The sequence below is a fragment of the Platichthys flesus genome, chromosome 5 (genome assembly GCF_949316205.1).
Source record: "Platichthys flesus chromosome 5, fPlaFle2.1, whole genome shotgun sequence".
In the NCBI taxonomy this organism is placed as follows: Eukaryota; Metazoa; Chordata; class Actinopteri; order Pleuronectiformes; family Pleuronectidae; genus Platichthys; species Platichthys flesus.
In genome coordinates this window covers 3,080,596-3,095,898 of record NC_084949.1, presented here as the reverse complement: position 1 = coordinate 3,095,898, position 15,303 = coordinate 3,080,596, and the positions used below count along the sequence as shown (strand labels likewise).

Genomic DNA, 15,303 nt, shown 5'->3' with positions numbered 1-15,303 from the left:
ATAACCCAGACTGAGGCCGTTTTTTTCTGGGCCAATTGGTTTACCTTTTCCTGGGCATATCATTTAAAGTCCAAAATTTTGACAAATAAGTTTTTTTTTAACTTCTAAGTTCATGACAGACATATTGCTCCATCAATAAGCAAAGTAACAAGTATAGAGTAGATTATTTAGACAGAATCAATATTAACAACCCTCTAGAAACACTGCTGGTTTGTTTATGTGTGAACTGAACTTACTCAACTGAAGGTGTATATTTCACTCTAAAATGCACCACCAGGGTTATTGATGTGCTCTCGAGCCATTAAAGGCCTGTGCACTTCGCTAATCACACAAGGAAGAGAATTGTGTGTGAGAACACAAGGATTTTATGAGTATTAGTAACATCACAGTTAAGCTCTTGTATTATGTCTAAGTGCCAAAGATTTTCATTGTGAGACAGGCCTACAGTACATTCTTTATGTGAGTTGGATGTTGTAGCATTATACAATTAGGTCCTGCAGCTTTTATCTTTTCAAGTGCCTTTATTTTTTATTTAGTCTCAGGGCTGCATTGTTTAGCAGCAGTTAGCTTATTCATATTTCTGTGTCAATTTACAGCAGGCAAAAATCAAGTCTAGATAACTAATCAGACAGAGCGAGCAAGTGCCCTGAGGCCCTAGAGCTCCATGGAGCTCAAAGGCTCCAGGTTCACATTGTGGAAAATTAGTTTTTGATAACTTGATAAATCGCTCATGTGTTTGTTAATACTGCATGAACAAAATACACCCAAAATAATAAGGCTGAACAATGTTGTAGATTTTAAATCGTTTGACACAGTCATTTCAGTTTTTTTAGACATGATTCAAAGTAAAGCATGTTTTTAAGAAATTACTGGAAAATTTGAACTTCAGTAAAGACAAAGCAATGACAGGCGTTCATTTACGTTCGACCTGGTTCAAATAAAACAGAGGAAAATATTAATTAATAACAGCGATGGATTATTGTCCGTTAAAACAATATTTACATACCACTGTTAATCAGAAGTCATTAGGGTTCAGCTGACTAAATTAGATGAATTCATTATCTTGCGGAGTTGCAGTCTTTTTCTCACAAATCTTCCCTTTTGTTCTCCCCTGGACGTTCAGGGCTGCAGTGGAGGGACAGTGACACAAAGACTCTAAAACACTAAACTTTAAATGAGTATTTGAAAAGAACCAGGGCTGTGGAGTTTTGTCCTCCATCACTTCTGCTGAAATTGATTTGAGGAAGGATTGATTTAAGGTCAGTATGAAAAGAGGAGTGATAACAGTAAGCACATGGGCACCTGACTATTTATAGTGTAGGATTAAGTGGCAGCTCGCGGTGAAGTTTGCAACCAGCTGAGTACCCCTCACCTTCACCTCCCAAGCATGGAAGAGAATCTACAATGGCCTTCACAAAACTCTTAAAATCGTGAAGGTTCTCTCCAGGGCCAGTGATTGGTTTGTCCATGCTGGGCTGCTGTAGAAACATGGTGGCAGAAAAAATGAAAACACACAGCGGTCCTTTGAGTCTTACTTAAAAATACTCTCATCAAACATAGAATACAAATCCGTTCAAAATGAATCCACAGGTCATGATTTGCTGAGAAATAGATTCAGATGTTTGGTTACCACAAAAAAAAACTTGAATGTACACAGAATTGAAGAAAGACTCTCTACCTTACCTGAATGATTTTGTTTCCCTCTCAAACCTAGTTAGTCAATAATAATAATAATAATAAGGCTTTAGACAAGAAATGCAGCTCAAAGTGCTTTAGATGCAATATAGATGAAAATAAAAAACATTTCAACAAAAATACAAACATTTTCAAATGTGATTCAGAGAAGAGAACTCAAGTGAGATAAGAGCATGTTAAAAAGAAAAGGGCATAAAAAGAAAAAGATATTTAATAGTACAAGCGTGCAGGCAAGTGCAAGATCTTGATGGCTGAAGTAAAGATAAATGTTTTAGGTTTTCTTTTAAATATATATATAACTAGATTCTCTGAGCAATCTGTTCCAAACCTTTGGGAACATAGTTATGTAACTCAGTCCCCAACCAATCAGAGCCTTGTATGTAAGGAGGAGAAGCTTAAAGTCATCCTGTGTGTAACAGGTGACCAGTGCAGAGCAGCTGGAACTGGACGAATGAGTTCTCTCCTCTTGGTTCTGGTTAACAGCCGAGCTGCAGAGTTCTGGATGAGCTGGAGTCTCGATTGTTTTCTTTGTGAAGCCTGTAAAAAGTGCATTACAGTAATCAAGACGATTAGAAAGGAAAGCATGAATCACCTTTTCAGCTTCTGTCTGATCTATAAATAGAGATAAGAATAATTACTATTATTTTACAGGGAAATCTCTATTGTAATTATGGAATGGAATAGCGTATTAAAATGGTGTCACATCCGTTATGTGTTTTGTTATTACATTACACGTGTGTAAGATTGCTTATTTGTCATTTTTGTTTGTTTGCATCTTTTCTCATTATCCTGTTAGCTTTTAGCACCTCTTGATATCAGTTTGTCATAAGCTGTAGATCTGGGGCGGGAGCCGACCCAAGTTCATTTCCAGACAAATATATTGTCCAAGTAGTGACAGGAAGTGCTTCTTTTTAATCAGCTATTCGTTTTGGTTGAAAAACTCCTGCTCGACAAGGAGGCCAGTCCACAGCTGATGGTCTTTTCAGCATAGTAAACAACTCCCCAGCAATAAAACAGGAGATGAGAGAGGGAACGACTTGCAATTAAAGTTAAGGTCCATTTAACTGAGGTGCGGTGTGTATTGTCCCATAGTCGAATCTTTCAAATCATGACTTTGCACTCTTCACCTATAGGCTCATTTCAGTGCCTTTTGTCTCTTTGTTCTGAATGCAGACTCAGTAATAGAGGTTATTTCTTTGCACTCCTTCTAGAGTCAGCCATCTCCCTCTCACATCGCAATTACGCTTCATAGCTCAAACTCATGCAGTTTACAGCGTTCATACTCCCACGTAGCTTTCCTCAGAGGTTCACACAAACTATGAAGCTAGCATCTCCACATTGCTTTCCCAAAGGCATCGATACAATTTATTTGGTAAATCATGCACAGTAATGTGATATTTTCATCTTTTCACTCAGTTAAACAATTGTGATGTTGATAATTAACTCTCAGATGACTGAATGCACATTCGATTATCTTTCCAGTAGCTGAAACACAATCTGGATTTATTATTCTGGAGGTAATGATTGGTATTGGTTTGGTGGGTGAAGATCAGGGGTAGTGTCTGAAGTATTAGTAAAACAGGAGCACAGCTCGTGGGATGGGTCCACCAGTTTTGTCGTGACTGAAATATCTCAGTTATTAGATGCAATTACATGTACAGACATTCATACTCCTCAGAGGAACAATAGTAGTTTCCTCTCACTTTTCCCCTGACAGCAACATGAGGCAGATTTTTTTTTTTTTTTCTTAATTTGGGGATTTAAGGTCTTTAGAGGGCGAATCCTGCTGACTACCTTTCATATTTAATTGAGTACCAGAAGCACGTTGCAAAGTTGCTAAGCCATCATAGATATACAGACATTAAATATTATCAGAGTGATTATAGAGGAGATTTTCAAGCAAGTGGTGTGACACTGAGTGGGCCTGATGATGGACAGTTGGTCGAACAGTTTGCTCCAGAAAAAAGTACTTCATAGTTATTGCACGGATTGACATACAATTAGGTAAAGCATTTATTTTCCCTCTGAAATTATTAGTTATAATTGTGATACCTAACTATTGTAATCATTTGTATGAAAATGTAACCAGCCAAACAGCCTACTACGTTCTCATCATCCTCAGCTGTACTTTAGGTTTAGTGCTTATTAAGAAATGTTAGCATGGTCATGTGATAATTTAAGATGCAGTCAAGCAGAACATTTTACCTATAGACATCAACATTCAAGCATCATTATTTTCTGTAGTAAATTGAGTGTTAGCACTTCATTATCCAGATGAAGTATAACCTAAAGATCATCATCTCTGCCTATCTTCTTCAAATAGTATTCCCTCAAATGAACTTGGAACAGGTAACTCACAGAGCCTCACTTGTCTCAATCAGATTATTTTTTATCGAGCAGTAAATTTGCAGAGCATCTTAGGGGAGCGTTCCAGTCAGCTTTGTAAACTAATGGCTGACTGCGATGAGAACAAACATGGTCTGAGTGCATTGATTTTCTTTTTTCAGACCCCATTGCCTCTGCTGACACCCTATTCACTCCATCTCCCCCACCACCACCACCCCTTCTCATTGCAAGTCATGCCCATGGCTATCATTTGTCCACTACTTTGGTACTCAAATAGCAATTCCTGTGCTTGATAATTGATGTGCTTTGGCTCTACCCACTCCATTGTCCACCCGGGCCACAGAGAAAAAAATAAAAATATCACAGGCTCTAAAAATGAAGAATGATCACCACACAGGCCCTGAGTCCTTTGCTTGTATAAAAAAAAGACTATAGGCTTTTCTGGAAACAAAAACAGAAGCATTTGCTGTGCTTCCCCCTTGTTTATCAAAAGAAAAATGAGCTTTAAAAAATGAGATGAGGACAGAAAACTTTCACCAAGTGCTTTTTCTTTATTTGTTTCAAGTGAAAAACAGCTATTTGCCTGAAGGTAGTCCGGATTTTGACATTCAGTAGCAAGAATATTTCCATGCCTGCCTTCATTTAACACTTTACTTGAATTTGATGTTCAAGCTTCTTGTTTAAGGTTATCAATGGTGACTTGCTTTGTTTATGACTGAGCATGGTCCAACCTAAAGCATTAAAATCCTTTGTTCTCATATATGTAAGCAGAAATTCCTAATGTTGGTTATTTGATTTAGAGAAATTCTGCCATGAACTGACATTTTTTATGGTGCTAATGTGCAATTGTATTTTTACTAGAAGAGAAGCCGGCAGAGCATCAATGTAATGAGGAGTCATTCTCTCGGAGGACTCTATATATAACTCGATGTATTCCCCAAATTGTACAGTTATCCACACAGTAGTGCTCAATCCAATCCCAACCAACTACTGGAAGCAAAACCAACTAATCATTGCTCCCATGTTGTTTACTCAGTGGCTAGAACCTGTCTCACTTTCCATGGGTGGGGATGCCCTTCATGCTCTGCTTCACATAACATTGCTGTCCAGCTATCGTGTTTAGCTGTGGCATTGCGGATAGTAGCGCAGGCTTTATATAACACAGAAAATATGGATGTAGAATGTTGTATAAGCATCTGCAGAATGAAAACGGAAGACTGAGGTGCTAAGGGAATCAGACTGCACATCCACCAGGCTTCTCTTCAAACCATCTTTATTTATAACACAACAAGTACAATGACAAATGCAGCATCCTACACTTACTATTCAAGAAAGGATGTTTTCAGTTCATGCAGAGTGGGAAATGTAACCCTCACCTTCTCATAGGGAGTAATAATAAAGTTTATTCTAAAATATTAGATATCTAGTTCAAGAGGCCAAAAACATGTCTTGTGAGGCCCCCGTGACCTTTGACCACCCAGGTCTAATCATTTTTGTGATGATTTTGTGATGATGTGGTTTATGGACTTTCAGGCAACTATGCTCTATGGGGAACTATAACAAGGAATTGTCTGATGGCATTATTTCCTTTCCTGCTGTAAAGGATGGTCCAGTATCTGCTAAAGGAGATAAAATAGGAAGCATTGAAACTCCTCTCCTTCTTGCTTTTAGACAATTCAACCAGCTCTTATCATGTCTTCCATTCAGATACTCTATTCGACCACAGCCCTGGCGTTAATGCACCCAAGATTACCTGCAATCTCACCACTTAAATCAAATGGGAAGGTGGTATAGGCTGTATATGGCCAGTAGTCTGTATGCAAATATGTGTGGCGCTAAAATGAAAAGGCCACCTACTCAACTGACGTCCAAAGACAAGCTGCACTTATCACATAAACTGGCTTGGTTCATTGTATCTGAAAATTTGAACAGACCAATGAAGAGACTCAGTCTGTTTTGCTTTGGTGTTTTTGTCTTTGTCTTCTTTTAATAATCAGACACAGCCAGTGGACGGCTGCTTCCTGTAAGATTAATACAACTCAGGTTCATTTCATATTTGGCTGATTTATTGTATTTACTGACACTTATCTCAATGGATTTGGACTGTTAGTTGATGCTTGTAGTTGATGCAGTTTAACTGCAATAATCAACTTTTGCATGTCAAACCAGCCACAAGTAACGTGATATAAGCGTGATTACAATGTCAGTTTATTCTTACCACAGTTTTGATCTTTTATAAACTAAAACAAAAAGTTAGGAATGTTTTGATTTTTAACAAAAAGTATATTTCCTTCTCAGTTAAAACAGAATTACACAAACAAACACTCATAATACGTCAAGGACTGGAAGAAGGTAAACGTAATTCTGCAACTTGAAAATCATCACTGACATGTGAACCATTTTTTTCTCTTTTTCTAGATTTAAGTGCTAGGTTTATGTGACCACTTAGCAACCAACAGGGACTCGGCAGGCAGGTAGCTGTATCTTGTGTGAGAGTTAGGGTTATTGTATTTAACTGGGAGTGCAAGTGCAGAAAGGGGATGGACTGTGTGTCACAAAGGATGCTTGCAGCCGAGTTGTGGACAAACTTAAAATGATTAGGACAGAAGAACAAAAGGAATGGTGGAGAATCTTTGCAACAGATAGGATAAAAAGAGGGGTGTATTCTGGATATGTTGGTAATGCTTTCCTTATGTCTATCAAAGCACAGTATAGGATAATACCATAATGAGTATAGAACAATGCCGGAGCTGGCCAAATTCATATTAAATTATAATTCAGATGAGGGAAGTATGGATGTGGAGGAAATCTTTTATTTTGCAAATAAGTCACTGGATGTTTGTGTCAACTGTACACATGTGATTTTTTTTATTTATGCGTCCAAAGTCACACATCTGTAATTCATGAAACTAATGGTATCCATCACCTGTCAGAGCGTGACCGCTAATGAAGCCTGTTTCTGCCTTGCTGCAGGTGTCCGACTTCCCGGAGGAGCAGCTCTTGGTAGCCGTGTTCCCGGGAGTACCAACAGCTGCCGAGCTCTTCCTGTTACCTCACAAGAACCAATCAGAGGGCAAGAAAAAGAGTGAGGAGCTGGAGCTGGAGCAGGTGTGTGAGACTATGAGTTGATTCTGCGTGACAAATCATCAAAAAAGCTTTTAAAACACTATTCTGTTTGTTTTAACAGGCGTCTGATGTTATTGTAAGTGCACTGAACCAAAACTTGGTGGAGTTCGAGCTCAAGCCTGGAGTGAGGGTGATTGTGTACAACACACAGTTAACGCTCGGTAAGAAACATTCGCTGTCACAGCTTTCAGCTCTGCCATTTATTTATCAACCATAATTTAACGTGCACGTGTAATTAATTTGTCTGTGTTTCATTTTCGAAATGCCAAGAAACAGAACTGTGTTTGACAACAACAATTTTTCTTCGGTCCACCGATTAAAATTCCTGTCAGTCTGCCGCCATCCGAGGCAGCGGAACACAGGGGAGCATGGGAGGGGTTTGATTTTGAGTGGAGCTCCTTGAGACGAGGGATCTTTTATGCCTGCCATCAAAAACTGAACATCTGTTCCATTTCTTTTACAGCCATCCAACCACAAAATGAGTGTTACACTGAGTATAATTATGTTGATTATTTAGTCCTTGAGAAAGAACACTGTACATTTTGAGGGCAGGAGCAGAATTGAGATTAGCTTCAGCAGTCGACAACAGATTTCAGTTCCTAACTCGTAGAGATGGAGAGGCGGGTATGACATTTAGGATCCTCCTGCCAAAAAAAAAATGCTGTAATAAGTACCAAATCAATGCTGGTTTCATGGAGCCACATTGATTGTAAATAATGTGGCTGTTCGACAGTTTTTTTACTGGCTCAGGCCTTGGCAGTACTGAGCGACTCCAGTGCCCCATTGCTGGACAGATCTTACATTGTTTCCATTGCTCGACTGGTTTCATTAGACACAAAGTCTCTGGAGGCACACAGCCGTGAGTTGTCTGTTGCTCAAAGTGTTTGGTATTATCGGTCTGGGGTGTGCAGCTCTGTGCGTTCTGTGGCTTGCTGCACTCTACTGACACTGGATGTGTATCCAGCTGGATCCCACTTTATATTTCACCTCGAAGAAAAGGTATAAAGAGTCGTCAAGCTGCTTTGATAAAGGTCAGGCGCACACATGCCTCCATCTCTGAGCAGAACGGCTCGGCAGTAGCTTTAAAACTTACTCTGTAATTTCCCTGCAGTGACAGATATTAATGCACTCCTCATAATAATGAGGAGAATTCGAGTCAGATGCCTTGTGAGCATAACCACAAGCTGTGACATTAATCAGACTAAGTGGGCGTTTGGTTGGGCTCTTTGTTTTTAGACAAATGTCAACGTATTTAACCATTTCAAATCCACTTGAAAAATTCAAGCTACCTGCTGGAGTCCCATTCTCTGACCAGCAGTAGAAACTGAAAATGTCCCTATTTATATCCTGTGCATCCAAAAGGTGTTAAGAGCCCTCCTTCTTTCTTTATCACATTTTATGTTGCATCATTTTATTTTGGACACGTGAATGTTAATGTTTAACTTTTAACCTAACAACACCGGAGCACATGTAACAACAATAGAATGTTGACTGGGCTCTCCTCCTGTCCCACAGCACCCTTGGTGGACTCCAGCCCCAGACACAGCAGCTCAGCGATGCTCATGCTCCTGTCGGTCGTGTTCCTGGGCCTAGCAGTGTTCCTCATCTACAAATTCAAGAGGTATCTTTATCTTTGCGATTATTTCCACCTGCTGCAAATCGAGCACGGCCATATATCTATTACCATCTTCTCCATTATTGATGATACCAGATGAGCACAGTCAGTCCCAATCAATTACAGTCCTGTGTGAAAATGGTACTGGACGAGTCCCACTAAAGCATGTAGATGTACTTCTTGTTGGATTCCAGTGCGTGTGCTCGCCGCGCACTCCAGTCAGTGGTAAAAAGGAGCATTAAATGGTTTAATATGCGCTTGCTGTTCCTTGCCCGTTATTTGCTGAATAAATTATTCATACTTGAAATGATTCTCTTGAAAAGTCTGAGGGAAATGGAAAAGCTGTCATTAATTATGGATACACATTTTTCTCCCATTAGTCTGAAGAGGATGCATTTTTCAAAAAGTCTTACAGTTGACAAAACAGCGCAATTAATAACCAAAATGAATAGTAATTGGAAAATAAATTGGTAAGTGACTAAATAAAGATGTATATTAGGTGTTGTAAATGCAGATGCCAATATTTCTGTAATTTGCCCATAAATTATTAACTGGGGTATAATTACAGAATAGTCCCCACACATTTTAAACTTGGGACGCAACTATCAGCACCCAGCAACAGAAGAGTTTCCTCTGAGTTTAATTGTGAAATGCATTGTGTGTCTTTAACAAATGTTGGTCTTCTTAAAGTTACTTATATTAGTGTGGTGAAAGCAAAATGTTAGTTCTTTAACCCTGAGAAAGAAAGAATACATTTCAAGATTCTCACATTGCTCTGAGGCTCCTTTGGCAATCTCTTCTTTTGCAAATCTTAAGAAAAATACCTTGGATCAATATATATGCTGAGGTGAACCAGGAGAAGGAGCAGGAGATGATTGGTTCAGTGGGCCAGGGAGACAGCACGCCAAAAATCACCCTGAGTGAGTTCCCTACTTCAAAAGAACTCATGGAGAAGGAACTGGATGCCAGGGTCAAAAGTAAGTGAAGCAAACCATAATGATACAAATTGAGGTATAATCTGAATGTTTATCTGTTCTCATCAGTGGCATAGACAGATCCTTGAAAGGGATTTTGTTCTCCTGATGATTTCGGGTTTGTATTGAAGATAAAAGTCATCCTGCTGCATGCTCAGAATATTGTGTGCAAATTCAGTCCTCAGACATATTTAAAATAATGAATTTCAATTATTGTTCAAATAAACTGTTTTTTTGTATCATTCATTGAAGAGGCAGAGGCAGCCACAGAGTAGAGACACTGCTGGAAGAGGTTTAACATAGTAAAGAAAAGATTCCTGCAAGGCCCGCAGTACTGAGGAAGATGAATAATTGATAAAAGCAACATGTTTAAGAATGCAGCCTTGAGATTCCAAAACCCAGCAGGAGCATGACGAGAGCAGCATTAATCACTTGTCTGTTTGGTCACAATAGGACTTGTTTAGAAAGAATACTTCAGGCATCCATGAAAGCAAATAGGTTGTCAGTGGCCTATTGGTTAAATTCTGCCAACCCTCACCCTGTCTGTTCTGCAATATTACCAACAGAAAATGGCACAGGTTGGCAAGTGCATTCCCTGGACTCGATTTTTTTTCTTTGATGGTTTAACCAAGCAGCCGAAGAGGTTTTGAAATTTAGCACTGGAGAGATATTGAAAAATGTATACAATGCGCTGAGGTTTTGTATAGATTAGAAGAGAATGTAATAGTTATTTCTGTACTGAGAAGATATTAAATAAAGTTGACTCATGAAATCCAATGAACATATTTATACAGCGTGACAAATAATGAATTCAATAATAGCACTAGAAGAAGAGTATCACATTGAATTTGGTTATTATTTCCATTCCGAACTAAAAGTATCCTGTTGGGGGTGTTGAACAAGATAAGCACTTTGGAGCAATATCTTGATTGGTCTGTTCCTGTTCTGTCGGCATGAATGTAAATCCTGAAAACAGCCACTGATCAAAATCTATATACAATGTGTGACAGTAACACTGGATGCAAACATGACTTAACAAGAGCTATACACTCAGCGGTTCTCAGGTAGATGTTTATCTACCAAAGGCCCAAGTGCTTGAAAGATAAGCCGACTGATTAATATGGAGTGACAGAAAAATACCCCTAATATGAATATTTTGTTTTAGCCAAACAAAGGTCACATATAACCTGGATTTTAACTTTGAAACTGTGGATATCTTGCTCTTTGGCTTTAAGATTGTTGGTCAAACAAAGAAATCTGAAGATTTAATCGTGGTATTTGGGAAATTTACATTTTATAAATACATTTTTTACTCATGGTCCTAGAATGTTTATTGCATTGAAGGGGTTCACAAGAGGCAAAAAAGACTGGTCAGTGCAGGAGATCTCCTGCGGGTTAGTCCTTAACATGGATTTCACTGGATACATTTATGCAACTCAGTGATGTTTTTCATTAGACCCTCTCCAATTGGTTAAAAGGACACCTTCATTGATTTCTTACTCCAGGCTTCCTGTTGTAAATGTGCAGTATCCAATCCCAAGCTGCGATAACCCTAATGACATTTTAAACCCCTTCTTCTTCTTTTGTTTCAGGGGGAGTTGGAAACGCCTGCGAGAGCACAAGGGAGATTCCAAACTGTACAAGCGTGTAAGGCCGGAGAACATGTCGGTCCATGTACAAAGCAAAGTATCACAATGTCGGGGTTCTCTTTTTCTGTTTTGTAATTCAACACAGCCGATGTTAATAGTTTTCTAAGGGACCTCATTTATACAGACATGCATGGATGTCTCGTTCAACAACATCCATGCAGCAAATGTCAATTTCCTCAATGAGATTATTGTAATTACTGGCAAAACGAATTCAGTTTTGTGGATGTATAAGCTACATAAAGAAATTAATGTGCAGAGTGAAATATCTTTGATCGACACCTATGAAAGAATCTGTACATTTCCTGAGAAGTTTGCTTTAAAATATAATTTCTGCTTATATATAGTCTTTAGTCAAACAGAGAATATTATTGAAATGTACAATATTATCATCTGTTAAATGTATATATTATTACTTTCTACATGCTCATAATCTGAGTACCATGGTAATGACAGGAGATGTTACGATGGTCTTTTTTTGAAGGTGTGGTAAAAAAGTCAAACATTACTTAAAGAAAATCAACTTTGTTTTGCTAAGGTCCTTGACTTGTGCATGTTCTTACTGAAGATACAGTTTCTGTGTTGTAGATAGGGCAAGTGTTGTAAATAGTTATTTTCTAATCATTCATCAAAAGAGCCCAGTCGGTTTTGCCTCGACTTCAGTTCTGCTCTTATTTTCTTCATTTACTGTTTGGCGGTATGTATCTAGTAAAAAGCGTTTCTCTGTTAATACAGGTCCATGCAGCAGAGCTGTATTGGCATATTGCAGATTTAACTTCCCTCCATTTTGGTGGAAATTAAATGAAAAAGGATTCAATGTGAACATGATCATGTTCAATATGTTTATATTTTCATTAGACAAATAGACTTATACTTATAGATATTCAAACATATTACAACGATTACTTTAAAGTCTGGTGAAGTCATTGAGTCTGAACTATGTGAACCAAACATCATCTGCCATCAGCATCAGTGCATTACAGTTTTTCCATGAGTAATTGGTTGTTAGAGTTCTGTGGTTAGGCTTCAGAACAAAAGCTCAGATACAATGAAGACGTTATTATACTGTGGCTACCAGTGATCACATTCACAAGACTCACATGTTAGGAAAAAGGTCACAATAAAAAATGTGACATTATAATTGAAATTTACATCCTCTAAAATACTAGTAAGCCTACTGTTGGGTTCTTGTACCTGCTGCCCTTTGGGATTTGGTTTCTGTTCGGCAATAGGACCAATTTTACAAAGCTGATGCTCTTTTTCTAATCCTCTAATAATTTCTCTTTTTAGCCAATGAGTCGTCACTATGGTCCAGACCAGTGACTTTATATAAAGATCAATAACAGGACAGCTCCCTGAAGTGCTGCCAAAACATCTTGTTCGCCCCTCGATTGGCTAAAGTGCAGGTCATAAGCTCCACCCCATGCATGTTAGCAGATGGGTCACACAAAAGATAAATGTAGATACCAAATATGTTTTTCCAAAGATGTTTTTTGTCATTATAGGTTATTATCTATATATTCTATATTATCTATATATATATTCAAGTGGTCCTGTTATTAATAAGTTTAGTTGTAATGCTTTGAATTTCTCGTGATAGCTTGAACCAGTGTAATGGCTGGACCTGAATATCACAGCTGCACTCATTGATACAAGATGGCAACGTCCATATCTAAGGTATTTTGGCGTCCTTCATTGGAAAGAGGTTTAGACTTGCTGAGCATCATTGTGTACAGTCATTGATCCAGACTATAATATCTCAACACAATTTAGATGGATTTTGACCTGCACAGTGTCCAAGGGACAAATTCAAACTTTGAATGATCCTGTGATACCACCTAGCACCACTGTCTTTGCTTGCTCGCTTGTCCAGTGCTTTGGTTTTCAATGAGCCTCAGGTGCAGTTCATGTGTTATGTGAACAGACAGTCTAAATACAGCTTTTGTCTATCATCTAGCAAGTGTTTGAAGAAACATTAGGCAATGTTATCAAAATTAGCAGCCGGCACTGGCCACTTTTTTTCCTCTATGGAAACGGCGTAATTGTCAGCAGCTAACAAAATATGAGTACACGTCAACATTTGAATAACAAGTTTTAGTTATTTATACACGTAGATACTTGTAAGACATTGAACTTAATTTTGTTGAATCAAACCCTTGGTAGGCCTATTGGTATTTTAGAGGATCCTGCATTGCTGAATGTTATATTCAAATGCTAGAATATAAAAAAAATCATGCAAAATTTGACAGCTCATTATTTTGTTCACAAATGAATATAACAATGGTTTGGAATAAGCTCTTTCTGTTTGCTCAGGCTCTTGGGGTATTTGCTTCATACATCTCATTGTTGCTTTTTAAATTTTTGTTGGTTGCTGTGAGTGTCTTTATTATTTACAGTGCTCTGTCCGCCGCAGCTTTCATGCCGACTCACAAATATTCTCAATCAGTTGACATAATCAAAACATCGTCCCCATGTAGAAAGACTGAAACAGTTAATGATAATGTCTGGCAGTGCGCAAATAGAGCACATACAGGACAACTGAGATGGGCTGATATTTTTAACCCACTCTCCCTACGGCCATCAGGCCACTTCCACAGCAACACTTACTATTTTGCATTTATTTAAATTTAGGGAGTGGTGTCCTCCCAGCATGCACCTCTCCATCAGTGTTAGTTTCTCCAGTCCTACGAGGTGGAAGTCGACTTGTGTCGACCTCCAGGTATTACAAATAATGGTAATCAGAGGGAGCTGGATAGTGGGACAGCCGCGCTGAACGGCATGCTGTGCAGAGCCTTCCCACAATGCTTTTTCAAAATGTAAGTCCACAGCAGTTTCAGGAGAAGCGAGTGGGCTGCCACATCACATATGCATTACCTCAAACAGAGTGCTCTCATCTCAAAGCAAACAGCCAAGCCAAGCCTTATTACTGCAGACAGACACACACTGAACATAGATTGTTTCATATATTTGTTGTATTCAACACATGTCATAAGCAAAGGGTTGTTTGCTTGGCTGGATGTTGTTTGGCTGGGGGCTTTGATGGTGTGACTTTGTTCTGATTCTTAATAGCAAAACAGGATTAGGGGGAACAGAAAATGAAATATCAAAAAGTTTGCACTGCCCACATCTCTAATCATACTTGTAGCGCATTTTCTTTCTTGCGTCATGGACCCTTTGGATTTGTGAAGAATGTATGATGACTACACTGGTTCATAACCAGGCCATAACACCGTGTAGAAGCTGTTGCCGGGTAAGAGTTTGGAACTCCTTAAAACTCTGTAAAGAAAGTAAAGAATGGCTGCTGAAAATGTTGAGTGTTGGATATGCGCAGACAAATATGGATCTGTCACCAGTTAAAGAAACCTTAGTGTTTTGGGTAATTTCCTGGTGTTTACTTCCTAATTGTTCATCCAATCACCACCCTGGTCACTTGAAACGGCTAACTCATCTGATATCTCAAATGCCACCTTACACTGTTCGATCCAGACCTCTAAGGGAATCCATACTTGACAAATAAGAGATTCTTGTGTTTGTGATATTTCAGAAGGCAAAAGCATTGTAATGTTCTTCAGTGCACAAAAATCTACAATGCATGCATGATCTGTAATGTTCTGTTTCATCTTTATTTCGATATTTCTACGGTAAAGAAACTGTCATTTTGAAATTGTTTCGAATAAATGTATTTTTGTACATCAACGCATTCATTCTCCGGGTGATGAAATTCTTGTGAAGTGAATGGTGCAGGGAAGATGATGTCCGCTGCAAATTACTCTGCCAGTACCAGTCTGCAGCAGACAAGCACAAGGGGCACTGCTCCTGTCTTGCTGCCACACCAGCACATTGATCTCAGATTTCTCCCATCCACTAAAGTTACAGAAAGTAGTGACTGGAATGTTACCAG

The 15,303-nt window shown here is 38.7% G+C and overlaps 1 protein-coding gene across 1 annotated transcript in view; it reads left to right on the top strand.

Moving 5' to 3' along the window:
- The window catches only part of sorcs3a (sortilin related VPS10 domain containing receptor 3a), a 213,733-nt gene extending 203,966 nt beyond the window's left edge, over positions 1-9,767 (top strand). The window contains exons 23-26 of the mRNA XM_062388838.1: positions 7,015-7,149; positions 7,229-7,328; positions 8,683-8,788; positions 9,599-9,767. Of these exons, the coding sequence (XP_062244822.1) occupies positions 7,015-7,149; positions 7,229-7,328; positions 8,683-8,788; positions 9,599-9,767 (510 nt within the window). The remainder of the gene's footprint in view (positions 1-7,014; positions 7,150-7,228; positions 7,329-8,682; positions 8,789-9,598) is intronic.
- The last annotated feature ends 5,536 nt before the right edge of the window (positions 9,768-15,303 follow it).